Raw genomic sequence first — 14422 nt, 5'->3', positions numbered from 1 at the left:
GGGAGGCCAAGGCAAGGCAGGAGGATTGCTCGAGCTAAGGAGTTTGTGACCAGCCTGACCAAGAGGGAGATCCTGTCTCTACTAAAAATAGAAAACATTAGCTGGGTGTGGTGGTGCCTGCCTGCAGTCCCAGCTACTCAGGAGGCCAGTACAGGAGGATCGCTTGAGCCCAGGAGTTTAAGGTTGCTGTGAGCTCGGCTGACGGCCCGGCACTCTAGCCCAGGCGACAGAGCAAGACTCTGTCTCAAAAAATAAATAAATAAAATAAAATAAAATGTACACTCTGCTGTTCTGTTTCCATGACTTTCTTCATACGAAGGTCTTTTTTTTTTTTTTCATTTCAATGTTGAATCACAGTGTAACCTTTTAAAAGACATTTTAAGCCGGGCGCGGTGGCTCACGCCTGTAATCCTAGCACTCTGGGAGGCCGAGGTGGGCGGATCGTTTGAGCTCAGAAGTTCGAGACCAGCCTGAGCAAGAGCGAGACCCCATCTCTACTAAAAATAGAAAGAAATTATATGGACAGCTAAAAATATATATAGAAAAAAAATTAGCCGGGCATGGTGGTGCATGCCTGTAGTCCCAGCTACTCGGGAGGCTGAGGCAGGAGGATCCCTTGAGCTCAGGAGTTTGAGGTTGCTGTGAGCTAGGCTAACGCCACGGCACTCACTCTAGCCCGGGCAACAGAGTGAGACTCTGTCTCAAAAAAAAAAAAAAAAAAGACATTTTAACATGTTTAACCAAAAACATGCATGCAAATGTTCATTGCAGCATTATTCGACAGAGCCAAAAAGTGGAAAGAATCCAAATGTCTACCAACTGATGAATGGATAAACAAAATGTGGTATATCCACACAATGGCACAGTATCCAGCCGTTAAAAGGAATGTGGTAATGATCTGTGCCACAACATGGACAAACTTTAAAAACATTACAGTAAGTGAAACAAGCCAGGCATAAAAGACAACATATTGTGGGATTCCCTTTAAAAGAGATGTCTGGAATAGGCAAATCCATAGAAACAGAAAGCAAATTAGTGGTTGCCAGAGGTTGAGGGGGTGGGGAAAACGGAAAATGACTTAATAAATATGGGTTTATTTCTGGAAGAAAAAAAAAAGTTTAAATGGCAAGTAAATTGTGTTGTACTAACAGTACATATAACTTGACTGTCACAACAGTAGGAACACATGTGGAACAATGACCATGTCACATCTGCTACTTGGATGATAGTACATGGAAGGAACAGCTTGATTTCGGAGGTGTCAGAATGCCAAATAAATGTGAATCAACAAATATGGTATTTAAATATTAATTTACTAATCATTTCCATCAGTTTTGGAGCAAAATCAGTTACACCCCAGCATTCCCACTGCCCTTTCTGCACTTTGTAATAGGTAGGAGTGGACATTAATACACCTAGAATAATACACTCAGGAAAGGAAAATAAACTCCTCAGTTTCTCCTTTTAAAAAGCTATTGGGCAGAGATGACAAATAGTAAAATTATAATATTTTGTACAGCTGCAAGAACAATGTTCTACATGGCAATTCAAATTCAAATTTCTCATCTTGCCATTCGAAGACCATTACCTCATTCCACCCTCAACCTGCTCAACCTTTTCTCCTACTCAATTCCTTACCTAACAAACTCATTCTCTCATGCCTTGGAGTGTTGCCCCTACTATCACTAGTATTACCTCCTACATTGTTAAACTATGGAATGCGAGCCTACAGTCAAGGGCTACATTCATCTTACCCCTTCCATAAAGTCCTTCCAAGAACTCAGGTCCATACCATTCTCTCCCCTTTTTAATCTTCCACGTTGAGGAAACAAGCCTATGAATGAATGTGGCTTGCTGTCTTTACCTGGTATTTCTTAGGTAATATGGTTCTCTAATTGTTTTGAATATGCAATTCTTGCCACCCTTAAGCAAGAATCACGGGACATACTGCTTAATTTGAATTATTCATAAAACAGTGCTGATAAGAACTATAACTAACACTTATTGAACACCCACTTAATGCCAGGGAACGTAGATGCCTTACATGCATGTAATCCTTATGATGGTAGGCATTTGTGCAAATCAGGGAATTAAAGTTTACAAGACCTCTTTATCATCAAATGTCTTGAATTAGAAGCTAAATCAAAGATAGCTATTAAAGTCTGAATAACAAATTTCACAAAGACTAAGCTGTGTTATTGATATATACATACAACTGCTATGACATGACTATCTTATAAAGATTTAGCTAAATTCTCAACGGTATCCACATCCCAAATCCTAATAAGTACTATATATAAATATTAATTTTATAGTAACAGACTTAACTAAACTCATCAGGATCCTACTGTATTACTAACTCATTTCTCCTGAACATCACAAAAAGCAGATTTAAATATTAACTTCACTCTGACTACATTGCTATATATAAAGTACACACCCAACAGGAGACAAGACAAAGCCTGTCACAATGAAGTCAAATAACCTGCATGAGCCAACAGGTTTGCACTTCCTTAGCTAAATTCACATTGTTTTCACAAAACAAAAAGTACTCTCTTTTCCTGCCCAGAGGCAGTGAAAAAAGACAGGCACACACAAATCTCTAGAAGGAAGGAGCTCAAGCTTTCCGACCTCAGCTACTCAGTGGTTTTGGTGCAATCCAGTCTACTTCTCAAGTCTGAGATTTTCTTAAAGCCAAGATACTAACTCACCTCACAATAAGCAATGAACACATTAAGGATTATTCAGACAATAAAAACATTAAGCTATCGAGTTTTTGTTATCAAACAATAATAGGCTTAATCTTACTGAAAACTCACTCTGACCAAAGGCGGCAAAATTACTAAGTACTAATCTTTAAAACATCTGAGGCCCAGCACAGTGGTTCATGCATGTAATCCTAGCACTCTGGGAGGCTGAGACAGGAGGATCACTTAAAGTCAGGAGTTCCAGGTTGCAGTGAGTATAACTGCACCACTATACTCTAATCCAGGGAACAGAGTAAGACACTGTAGCAATAAATAAATGAATACAAATAAAAAATTAAAAAATCAAAAACACCTAATTTAGCATTGTGATGAGGAGCCTTCCAGATTATTCCATTCCTTCAAACAGGGATGCTATTTTCATCATTCTGATGCACACATTTCCTGATCTCAATTGTCTAATCTTATGAAGACATTTCTAAATTTAAAACTAAGTAAATACTGATAAATGTTCCCTTACACCAAAGAACTACCAAGGTGTGCCTACTAAAATTCCTTCCAAAGTTAAAGATCTGGTTTTCCAATTTTAAAATAAAACTTAAATATCCATGAAAAGCAAAAAAATAGGAGTCAAAGAAAACATAGAGCATCAACGCCAGAAACTCTGTCTGGTGACCAGTGTCTTAACAATGCATTCTGAAACTGCTGCTAACCTTTCCAACCGCCACAAAAAAAGGAATGGCTCACAAAAGCCCTGGTATTTTTGCAGTTTTTCTTCTGGAACTACTCCATGTTGATCCAATTTATTCGTGGAATAGAAACCTAAAATAGTCATAAGGATATGACTCTCTAAAAAAGACAAATAGCAGCTGCAGATACAACTAAATTCCCTGAAATGGACTACTTGATAATTTATGTGAATAGTGTAAAAGTCAGTATATGATGAAAATGCCTGTTCATCAACTGGCTTAAAATTTTTAAAAAGCATTAAAAGCATTTAAAATTTAGCTGCTGTTATATGGTGTAGAGGGGTTTAAACTGGGACTTAAAAGAAAAGGAACTAATCATTATTTACTTTTCTTAATTTTTCATCTCCTTTTTCCCATGCACTGAGTGAGAAATTCCAACAGTCCACAAGGGTATAAAATGAAAAGGAAATCTCTCTCTTCTTCCCGTCCTAGTTCCATTTCCCAGGGGCTACCACTATTAATAGTTTCTGATATATCTTTCCAGAAATTGTCTATGCACATGAATATATTTTTTCATACTATACATAATGTCCTAAATCTTACTTTTCTTTCTTACTTTAGAATACATTAAAACAAAATTTTTTCATTTCTTTAAATATATGCCCCAACCAAATACAAGAAATGAGGCTGGGAAGCCACCACAACACATCTCCAAAAAAGGAAGGAAAATACCATTTTTAGCAACGCATTGCTAGGGTTAATTGAGAAACCAAGAAAATATTGGAGAAAGACATGAGAAATCAAATTTACATGCTCATAGTTTTAGAAATCTAGCAACAATAAAATTTTAAGTTATTATCAGATGGGTCTTGGTTTACAGTTTCTATTTTCGATAAATAGAGATTAGAGAGGTGATGTAGGATTGGATTATGAAGGGTTCTAAAAGTAAATGTCAGGATGAGTTTGGACTTGATCTGATGAACAATGGATAATCATTACAGATTCCTCAGCAGGGAAGAGATACAAATCTAGCACATGTGAACAACCGGTTCAAAATGGGATGAGACTAGGGAAAAAGCTTAAGCATGAGTTACCGGGCTGCTGAGTAAACCAGTTGTGATGAGATAGGCAGGATGCTGGTAGGAGAAACAGAGAGGGAGGACAGACTCTGAACACCTCAAAGAATGAAGAGATAAAGCTTAGTCAAATATTTGCAAATGAATGTCTAACAGAGTGCTATTGCCAAGGACACAAAGGAAACCAGCAAGAAAATCAAATGATGTAATACACCACACCAATAGAATGAAGGGGAAAAAAATGCATGACCATCTTGACTGATGCAGAAAAATATTTAACAAAATCCAACATGCATTCATGATAAAAACAATCAGAAACTAGGAATAGAAAGGAATTTCCCCCAACACAATAAAGGGCCTTTAGAAAAAACCCATATCTAACATCATATTCAATGGTAAAAAACTGAAAGCTTTCTCCCTAAAATCAGGAACAAGAAAAAGATGCCCACTTTCACCACTGCTATTTAACAGTGTACTAGAAGTTCTAGCCAAAGCAATTAGGCAAGAATAAGAAATAAAATATCCTGGAGATGAAAAGACAAGAAAAGAATCGAATCCAAGTTGGAAAGGAAAAAGTAAAATGATCTCTATTCACAGATAACATGATCCTATACATACATAAAATCACAAAAAATCCACACAAGTTACTAGAGCTAATAAACAAATTCAGTAAAGTTGCACAGTAAAGGTCAACATGTAAAAATCAGTTGTGTTTCTACACAGCAGCAATGAACAACCCAAAAAGGAAATAAATAACATAATTACATTTACAATAGCACCTGAAAGAATAAAATACCTAGAAATAAACGTAATCAAGGAGGTGAAAAACTTATACACAGAAAACTATAAAACATTGTTGAAAGAAGCTAAAGAAGACCTAACTAAATTCAAAGACATCCAGGTTCATGGACTAGAAGACTGTATTTGTCAGAGTTCTTCAGAGAAACAGAATTGATAGGAGATAAAGAAAGCAAGATTTATTATAAAGAATTGGCTCATATGACCGAGGAGGCTGAGAAGTCTCAAGACCTGCAGTTAGCAAGCTGGAGACCACCGGTGTAGTTCCAGTCTAAGTCTGGAGCCTGAGAACCAGAAGAGCTGCTGGTTTAAGTTCCAGTCCGTGACTCAAGCCCTAAGAACCAGGAGAGCTATTAGTGTAAGTTCCAGCGTGAGGGCAGAAGACTCAAGTCCCAGCTCAAACAGTCAGGCAGGTGAAGTTTCCTCAGACTCAGCCCTTTTGTTCTAGTTAGGTCCTCAACTGCTTGGATGAGGCCCACCACATTAGGGAGGTCAATCTGCTTTACTCAGTCTACTGATTGAATGTTAATCTGATCCAGAAACATCCTCACAGATACACCTAGAATAACAGTTGCCCAAGTCAGTGGGCACCCTGTGGCCCAATCAGAAAGACTTAATGTCCAGGATGACAATACTACCAAGGCAATCTACAAGTTCAATGCAATCCCTATAAACTCTACTCACAGATAACATGATCCTATAAACATTCCAATGGCCTTTTTGCAGAAATAGAAAAGATGATCCTCAAATTTGCATAGGATTTCAAGGGATCCTGAAAAGCCAAAACAATGTTGAAAAGAAGAACAAAGTCAGAGGACTCACACTACTGATTTCAAAACTTACTATAATGCTACAGTAATCTTAACAGTGTAGTACCAACATAAGGATAGATATACAGACCAATAGAGTAGAGAATCCAGAAATAATCTCATACATTCTATAGGGTCAATTGATTTTCAACGTGTGCCAAGACCATTTGATAGGGAAAACTTTGTCTCCAACAAATGGTGTTGGCACAACTGGATATCCACAGCAAAAGAATGTCACTGGACCCCCTACCTCACATAATACACAAAAAATAACTCAAAAATGGGCGTGGCAGCTCATGCCTATAATGCCAGCGTTTTGGGAGGCCAAGGTGGGAGGATCACTTGAGCCCAGGAGTTCAAAACCAACTTGGGCAACATAGCAAGACCCCATCTCTACAAAAAAAAATTAAAAATTAGCCAGGTGTGGTTGCAAGTGCCTATAGTCCTAGCCACTGGAGAGGCTGAGGCAGGAGGATCCCTTTAGCCCAGGAATTCGAGGTTACAGTGAGCTATGATCGTGCCACTGCACTCCAGCCCAGGTAACACAGTTAGACTCTACCTCAAAAACAAACAAAATAAATATTATTATAGCTCACCTTATATGCAATGTATCAATTATACCTCAATAAAGCTGATAGAAAAAAAAATTAACTCAAAATGGATCAACGACCTAAATATAAGGGCTAAAACTATAAAACTCTTAAAAGAAAACATAGAAGTAAATCTTAATGACCTTGGATTTGTCAGTGGATTCTTAGATATGACACCAAAAGCAAGAGCAACAAAAGGAAAAAATAATAAACACGTGAGCAAGCATGGTGGCGTAAGTCTGTATGTAGTCCCAGCTACTGGGAAGTCTGAGGTAGGAGGATCCCCTGAGGCCAGGAGTTCAAGGCTGTAGTGAGCTACAATCATGCCTATGAATAGCCTGTGCACTCCAGCCTGGGCAACACAAGGAGACTCATCTCTTAAAAAGGAAAAAAAAAAATTAAAAGGGAGATCTGCACATACAACCCCACTCCAAAGAAAGGAAAGGAAAGAAGAAAGCCAGACAGAAAGAAAGAGGGAGAGAGAAAAAAAGAGAGAGAGAGGGGAAGGAAAGGAGGGAGGGAGGAAGGAAGGAGAGAGAGATGAAAGAAAAGAAAAGGGGAGGGGAGGAAGGCAGGGAGGAAGGAAGGAAGGAAGAAAAAGAAAAAGGACACTAGGAAAGTACTAACTTGGGCAGGAAGACTGGAAAAAGAAAACACTGCTTTAGGACTTCTTACATTTAAACTGACTACCAGCCATCACATAGCATGCAGCTGACACCTACTGATGCAGATTTTTAATTTGGCTTTGTGTGTACAATACTTTTTCTTTCTTTTTTCTGTTTTTCCATAGCTGAAGAAATTAGAATGTCAGTGTCTGATATTTTGACCTCCCATTTTGTGTACAAAGCCTGGATAATGGAAATAACACTATGTAGCCCAGATTAGCCTCCTGGAAAATCTCTAATTTCCTGCGCATCAGTTTCCACATCTGGAAAATGAAATATACCTTAAGTTGTGACAGTACAGGTATGACTATCAAATGAAATAATTCATACAGGGATTATCAGTAAAATTAAAAAATGTGATATAAATATAAAAATTGTGACCTGCCAGTCCAACTAAACTCATCTAGAGTTTGTAGTAGAACTACTGATATCCTAGGAGAAAAATGCCTGTGTTATAGTTTGGGTTTTATCACTTACTAGCTCTGTCACTGTGCAAATTCTACTTTCCTGGTCATACTAAATTTTATTTCACAGAGTTGCTGTGAGGCTTCGATAAGAACACATATTAAAGTGCTACGCAGTCAAGTGGTAGTCAGAAAGTTTGGTTTTAGAAAGGCCTGTATTATTACAGTGGGGGAAATGTTATGCTTCAGGTCAGAATAGCTTCAAGTTGCAGCTTTGCTACTTATAATTTAATCTTGCATAAGCCACATTTCTCATCTATAATATGGAGGCAAACAGACTTCAGTTTAAAATCTCTATGAATAAAGAAAACAAAGAAAAAGAAAACAAAGAAAATCTCACATGAGGACTTTATAAGCTACATTAATATCTGAGTCTCAGTTTCCTCATCAGTAGTAATAAACCTTGCAGGATTTTTGTAAAGATTAAAAATGTACAGGAAAGTGCTGAGGGTGGTAACTGGCGTATGACACAGACCAGTAATACAAGTGTACATTTCCATACCTATTAATAGTATAATAACCCTGGGAAAAGTAAGTATGTGACAAATGTTTATAACCAAGTAGGCTGATTGATGTTCAGGTAGAACTGTTCAAAATACACTTGAATATAGAGTGTAGAATTCATTTGCAACTCAGGATTAGAAATGTAGATTTGGAAGCAGTTAACAAAAGAACAATTAAAGCCAAGAGAGCAGGCCAGGCCTGTGGCTCACACCTGTAATCCTAGCACTCTGGGAGGCCCAGGTGGGAGGATCCCTGGAGGTCAGGAGCTCTGAGACCAGCCTGAGCAAGAGCGAGATCCCCATCTCTACTAAAAATAGAAAGAAATTATATGGACAACTAAAAACATATATATATAAAAAATTAGCAAGGCATAGTGGCACATGCCTGTAGTCGCAGCTACTGGGGAGGCTGAGGCAGAAGGATTGCTTGAGCCCAGGAGTTTGAGGTTGCTGTGAGCTAGGCTGATGCCACGGCACTCTAGCAGCCAGGGCAACAGAGTAAGACTCTGTCTCAAAAAAAAAAAAAAAAAAAAGCCAAGAGAGCAAATGGTTAGTCCCTAGACGAGAAGAAAGGTAGAGGAACCAAAATAATGCAGGACCAGAAAATCCAAGGGAAGGTCAGGCAGTAAGTCAGCTATCGCAGTGTGAGGAGCTAACAGGACACTGAACTGAAGGGGCCAGGGTTGTGCCATAGATTGTATGACCAGGAGTAAATCAACTCCCTAAACCTGTTACTGTATTTGCAAGATGAATACAATAATACATTAGCTAAATTCAAACATCTTTTCCAGGGCTAACATTAAAAATGATGTAGCCAATTCAGAACTGAGGGCCTACTATGGTAATTCTCTGTCTGTGATGAGACTATGGCAAGTGATTAAAAAATACGCACTAAGTTTTTGGGAAAAAGTAGAATAATTGGTAAGAAATAATAAAATCAAATTCCAAAATAAATATCAACAAAAAAGTGGATAATGGGGGATCATAAAAGCATAAAATAATAAAAGCATGAGAATAGGACTTGCGTGGGTACTTGACTAACCAAAGCAAAACTGTAAAAACAATTACTACTGAAAGGCCATTAATTTGACCAGAAAGGGGTCAGTCACTGGTCACCTCTGAGAAATCTGTTTCATTCAACAATAACAAATACTTAGTAAAAGCCTACTTTGGAAAGGCTCGCCATTAGGCAGCCCAGCAGATGCTAATTACATAAAACCACTCATGGCCCTACAACCTAACCCACTGCTGCCTGGTCAGTCTCTCTACAGGCCTCTGACCAATTGGCGTCTTGCTGGAGCCCAGGCTGGTCCTAACAGCCATCTCACAACTGGGCTTTTGCAGAAGCTGCTGTTGACACCTCAAGCTCTGTGGTAGAATCTGGAAACCAACCCACTTCAATCTTCTGTCAGCTAAGAGTTAATCCTGCTCAAGTCCATATTTTTCAAGTTTTCTATATTGAGTCTGAATTATTTTGTCACTGGAAAAATGTTTTAGAAAAGGAACAGGTGGATTTACAAACTTTGTTCCAAAAGAAAGCAAAATATGGCTGGGTGGAGTGGCTCACTCCTGCAATCCCAGCACTTTGGGAGGCCCAGGCAGCAGGATTGCTTGAAGCCAGGTGTTCAAGACCAACCTAGGCAATAGCAAGAGCCAGTCTCTACAAAAGACAGAAGTAAACAAAATAAAAGGGAGGAGGTGGACAACAGCTGATCAGGACAGCAGAGGATTTTGTTGCTGAGGACACATGTGCACAGCAGAATGGAAAATGAGAATTCTATCCATATGCTTCTCAAAATTTAATATGCAAATGAATCACCTAGAGATCTTGTCAAAAGGCAGAATCTTGATTTGACAGGTCTAGAGTGGAGGTATAAGCAGTGGTTTGCTGATTTGCAGCATGGCCTTTTGTTTCCTTGATATAAATATACCTTAACACAGCTATCAACATGAGGTCACTGAACACAAGGCTGGAAGAGATGTACACAATTAGCTGGAAAGGCAGAACAAGCTGGCTCCAGCGCACCCAACTTTCTGCATTTCTAAATCCCAGGTCATGTGAATGCTGCTGGGCCATGGACCACAATGTTGAGTACCAAGGGAGAAGACAGTGAAGGTGTCTGGGGGGTTAGAGTAGGATAAAGGAGAGGTAACAGAACATAAAAACATGAGGAGAGACATCAGGGTTTCTCAAGCTCAGCACTATTTACATTTTGGGCCACATAACTGTTTTGGGGGGCTGTCCTATACACTGTAGGATAATTCAGTAGAATTCCTGACTTCTACCCACTAGATGCCAGTAGCATCATCCACCGGGAGTCACACTCAAAAAGGTCTCCAGACATGACCAAATGCTTCATAGATTGTAAAATCTCTCCCCAGTAAGAACCACTAATCTAGATTTCTCTCCAAGAAATGAAGGGGGAAGAAAGGAAGGGTATCTCAACTGAAACAGGAGAAAAGAGATGAAGCACAGGGGCCAAGGGGCGGGGGTTGGCAGACACAAAACTCGAGACAGGGAGCTCTTTTCAGACACTATCGAGCTCAGTCAAGTAGAAATGAAGATAATCTATTTATAAAGACTGCAGGGAGGAGTGGAAGTTTAAAACATCAGGAGGAGAGTTCTAGAGAAGGCATTAATAGAGTAATGGAAAGGTTCTGATCAAGGACAATGGGTCCATCAACTAAGAAATAGGACCAAGGGATGTCTTAGGCTCTTGGAGTTAGAATTGTCTGCATACAATCCTGGCTATACATTTCCTAGCTGGGTGACTTTGGACAAATTACTTAACAAGTAGAAGCCTTCTCCAAGAAACTTCACAGAGTTGTCATAAATATTGAGACAACACTATGTTAAGTTCTAAAGACAGGTTCTGGCATATGGCACAAGCTTAATTAACGTTAGTGGGAAGGGTGTGGTGGCTCAGGCCTATAATCCTGGCACTCATGGAGGCAACAGGTTTGCTTGAGGCTAGGAGTTTGAGACCAGTCTGTGCAACATAGCAAGACTCAGGCTCTACAAAATATGTACATATATTTATAGACACACACACACACACACACACACATATACATAATTTTTAAAAAACCTATTAGCTATTGCTACTATCAGCAACATTATTTTCCTTAGAAACTATTTGCTTCGCTTTGCTATTGGTTTAATTTTTTTGATGAAACAGAGCACACGGAAAAATCTTTTCTGGTGAGATGCTATTTGTCAATATGTCTTATAAATACTGTGCTCATTGTGTGAGCAGTAACTACAGTTGAGGGGGTATAAGACTTGTGGGTGTTCCAAAAAAAATAATTAATGAGACAAAGTATTAAAAGGAAATTAAAAGTCAATAAATCAAGAGAAAGAAAAAAGGGCATTAAATTGTCACTTAAACTGGCAGGTTTTTACAGGTCTTCAGCTGGCATAAAGAATGTGTGATATGAACCCTCAGTACAACCTCCAAGAGTGACAGGTTTATAAGAACCAAACTGACCAAGTTGTGTATCCTACAATAACGGTAAACTTTGCTGCTGGTTTTTAATCAAGTCAAAAATTGATTTAAATACAGGAATCTGTCAGTAAGTAATCCCTTTAGATACCAGAGTATCAGTCTGCAGTCTGGGGGATTTAGTAATATTACAAAGTGTCTACTGTCAGATTCGAGTACATACTGTAGCATATTTCAAGAGTACTACATTTTTCTCTCACTGAAATTCTTGGGAGGCTATAAAGGGTTATGTCTGTCCTGTGTACAACTGACCAATAAGGGAAGAGAAGCATTCTAGGTTTTAAATAGCTTCCCTGAGTGCCAGGGAAGGATAGCTCTTCTCAACTAGAACAATTAAATATCCTTTAAGCAAAAGGTAGAATGCCCCAAAGAATTCAAAATAAAAGAATCCATTCTAATGTGAAACTTACCAAGATGAGGAAAAAGTTATTAAAATCTTTCCTCTAAGATGCAAAAGGCACCTTCCCCATACAAGTTTCTTCAACCTATGCTCCTAACTTTAAGCATTTTACATTAGCAAAAATAAAAAGGGCAAACGTTATCAAGCATTCCAAGCTTATCATCTGTCAGTATAGGGCAAATCACAGGGAAGAACGCTAAATGTCATCACTCTGCAGGTTGCCAGGAATCAGGGTACTCCAGCCAGCCACAGCCACTAGAGTTCCAAGCCTTCCCAAAATAGCTATGACTTATATACAAACGCTCACCAGGCACCTCACATACAAACTCTCAAATAGAGAATGCTGAAATAGGGTCACTACTCAAACTGTGGCAAAGGTAAATGAAGATGCTGCTGATTAATAGACATGTGGTCTTAAATGACAGAGCCCTGACAAATTTAAATATGACTTGCTCTCCCTTAAAACACTTTCTTCTCTAAATCAATATGACTGTCTCAAAACTAAAATTTTCCCACCTGTTTTTAAGTCACTGTCCTAAAAACAAATAGAACCGAAACCAAACAGAAAAAAATCCTGACCCACATTCCACAAAGCACTTGTGAACATCTACACATCTAACAATAATATTTCCATTAGAAATCAGCACACGAAATACCATCCACATACTTCCATTTTGGAGCCCAGGACCTACAAGTATCTTTCTCTACAGGAGTTTGAAAAAGTGCATCCATGTTGTATACTACTGGTCTTTGGCCAAAAAAGTAAAAAGGCATAAAAGGATTCTCACTTGGAGACATCTAGCAACTTTGTATTACAAATATTTTATAGAAACTTCTCATTTCCAAACTCCTATTTGAAAATGTAGCACAGATTTCCCATTCTGTCTTGAACAAGTGCAGTACTTGAGGGGTGAGGAGGTAGTGTTAAGTTATAACATTCTGAGGTAACATTAGAAGATATTCTCAAATTGCCCACTTCCCAAGTTTCTTCACACAGACATCAGCCTTTTGATTTTCTCCCAAACCAGTGTTCTTTTGCTCTCACCATCTTAATCCAGAAATCCTTGTATTGATGTCAATCTTCTCAGACATTAGGAAGGAGAGCACCCTCAGTATACCTTCTATTCATCGCGCCGTTCCTCACCCTTCTTAAAAATCTACAGTGATGAATGCATGAAATAACTGGGGAGACTGCTCTGTCTTGGTTTTTTTTTTTTTTTTTTTTTTTTTTTTTATAAAAGCAGGGTTAGTAGGTAAGGCAGTAGTCGTAACTAGGACCCCAGGTCTTTTATCAAGACGTTGATGATTCCCGGCTTTAAGCGAGACAACTCCGGTCGGCTTTAGACTCTTAAACACCGCCATAAAACTGATTTAAAAGTCAAAGCAAAACAAAACAAAAACAAGCAACGCTGCCCTCTCGGAAGTTTCTCACCAGGTCGGGGCCCAGGAGCGCTCGCGTCACTGAGCCCTGATGCAGACAACCCCACGTCCAGCCATTTCTATCTGGTTTTTCAAAACACCTTAATCCCCCTCCAACTTCAGCTCGCCCACGCACTCGAAGATAAAGTCCTGGATCTCCGCGCCCGAGCGGTGCAAAGCCGTCAGCCTCGTCCCCAGGCCCCGTCCTCACCCTCGCGGGCGCATCCCCCGCCCCGCCCGGCCGGGCGTCCTCCGCAGCCCCTCCAGCCCGCGCCCGCAGCCCCGCAGGCCCCGCCGGCCTGTCCGCCCGCGCCCCGCGCCCCGCGCCCACCCGCGCTCCACACCCCTCCCCACCGGGCCCCGCGGCCCGCCCCCCAGCTCCCGCCAGCCCCCGGGGGCCCACCGAGCCGTGGCCGTCAGCCGCTCCGGCCGCGTCGTCCTGCTGCAGCTCCGCAGTCATGGCCGAGGCGCCCCTCCGAGGGTCACCCGTCTCCCGCCGCCGCCGCCAGTCCAGCCTCGCAGGCGGAGGCCCCGCCCCCACCGCCCCGCTCCGTCCCGCCCCCACCGCCCCGCTCCGTCCCGCCCCCACCGCCCCGCTCCGTCCCGCCCCCGCCCGCGGCGCGCGCCGGAGGCCCGGCCCACACGCCCCGCCCCCGACGTGCGCGCGCACGCAAAGGCGCGCGACCGAGGGCCGAGCTTCCGTGCGTGCTCCCGCGCACGCCGGCCTGACCCGGCGCCGGCCACTTGACCCCGGCCCTGCCCGCGGCTTAGGGGCAGTCGCGGTTCAAGCGGTCGGTGCCG

The 14422-nt window shown here is 40.8% G+C and overlaps 1 protein-coding gene across 2 annotated transcripts in view; it reads right to left on the bottom strand.

Moving 5' to 3' along the window:
• Positions 1 to 14144, bottom strand: part of USP28 (ubiquitin specific peptidase 28) — a 60186-nt gene extending 46042 nt beyond the window's left edge. Inside the window, exon 1 of one of the 2 annotated variants that reach the window (XM_069468901.1) lies at positions 14025 to 14144. In XM_069468901.1, coding sequence (XP_069325002.1) covers positions 14025 to 14081 — 57 coding nt within the window. In that variant the 5' untranslated portion in view covers positions 14082 to 14144. The remainder of the gene's footprint in view (positions 1 to 14024) is intronic. The other variant, XM_069468899.1, reaches the window with a different exon arrangement.
• Between the last annotated feature and the right edge of the window lie 278 nt (positions 14145 to 14422).

Source organism: Eulemur rufifrons, chromosome 6 (genome assembly GCF_041146395.1).
Source record: "Eulemur rufifrons isolate Redbay chromosome 6, OSU_ERuf_1, whole genome shotgun sequence".
NCBI classification, from domain to species: Eukaryota; Metazoa; Chordata; class Mammalia; order Primates; family Lemuridae; genus Eulemur; species Eulemur rufifrons.
Note: the sequence above shows the minus strand (reverse complement) of the source record. Positions and strands in the feature narration are given on the sequence as shown.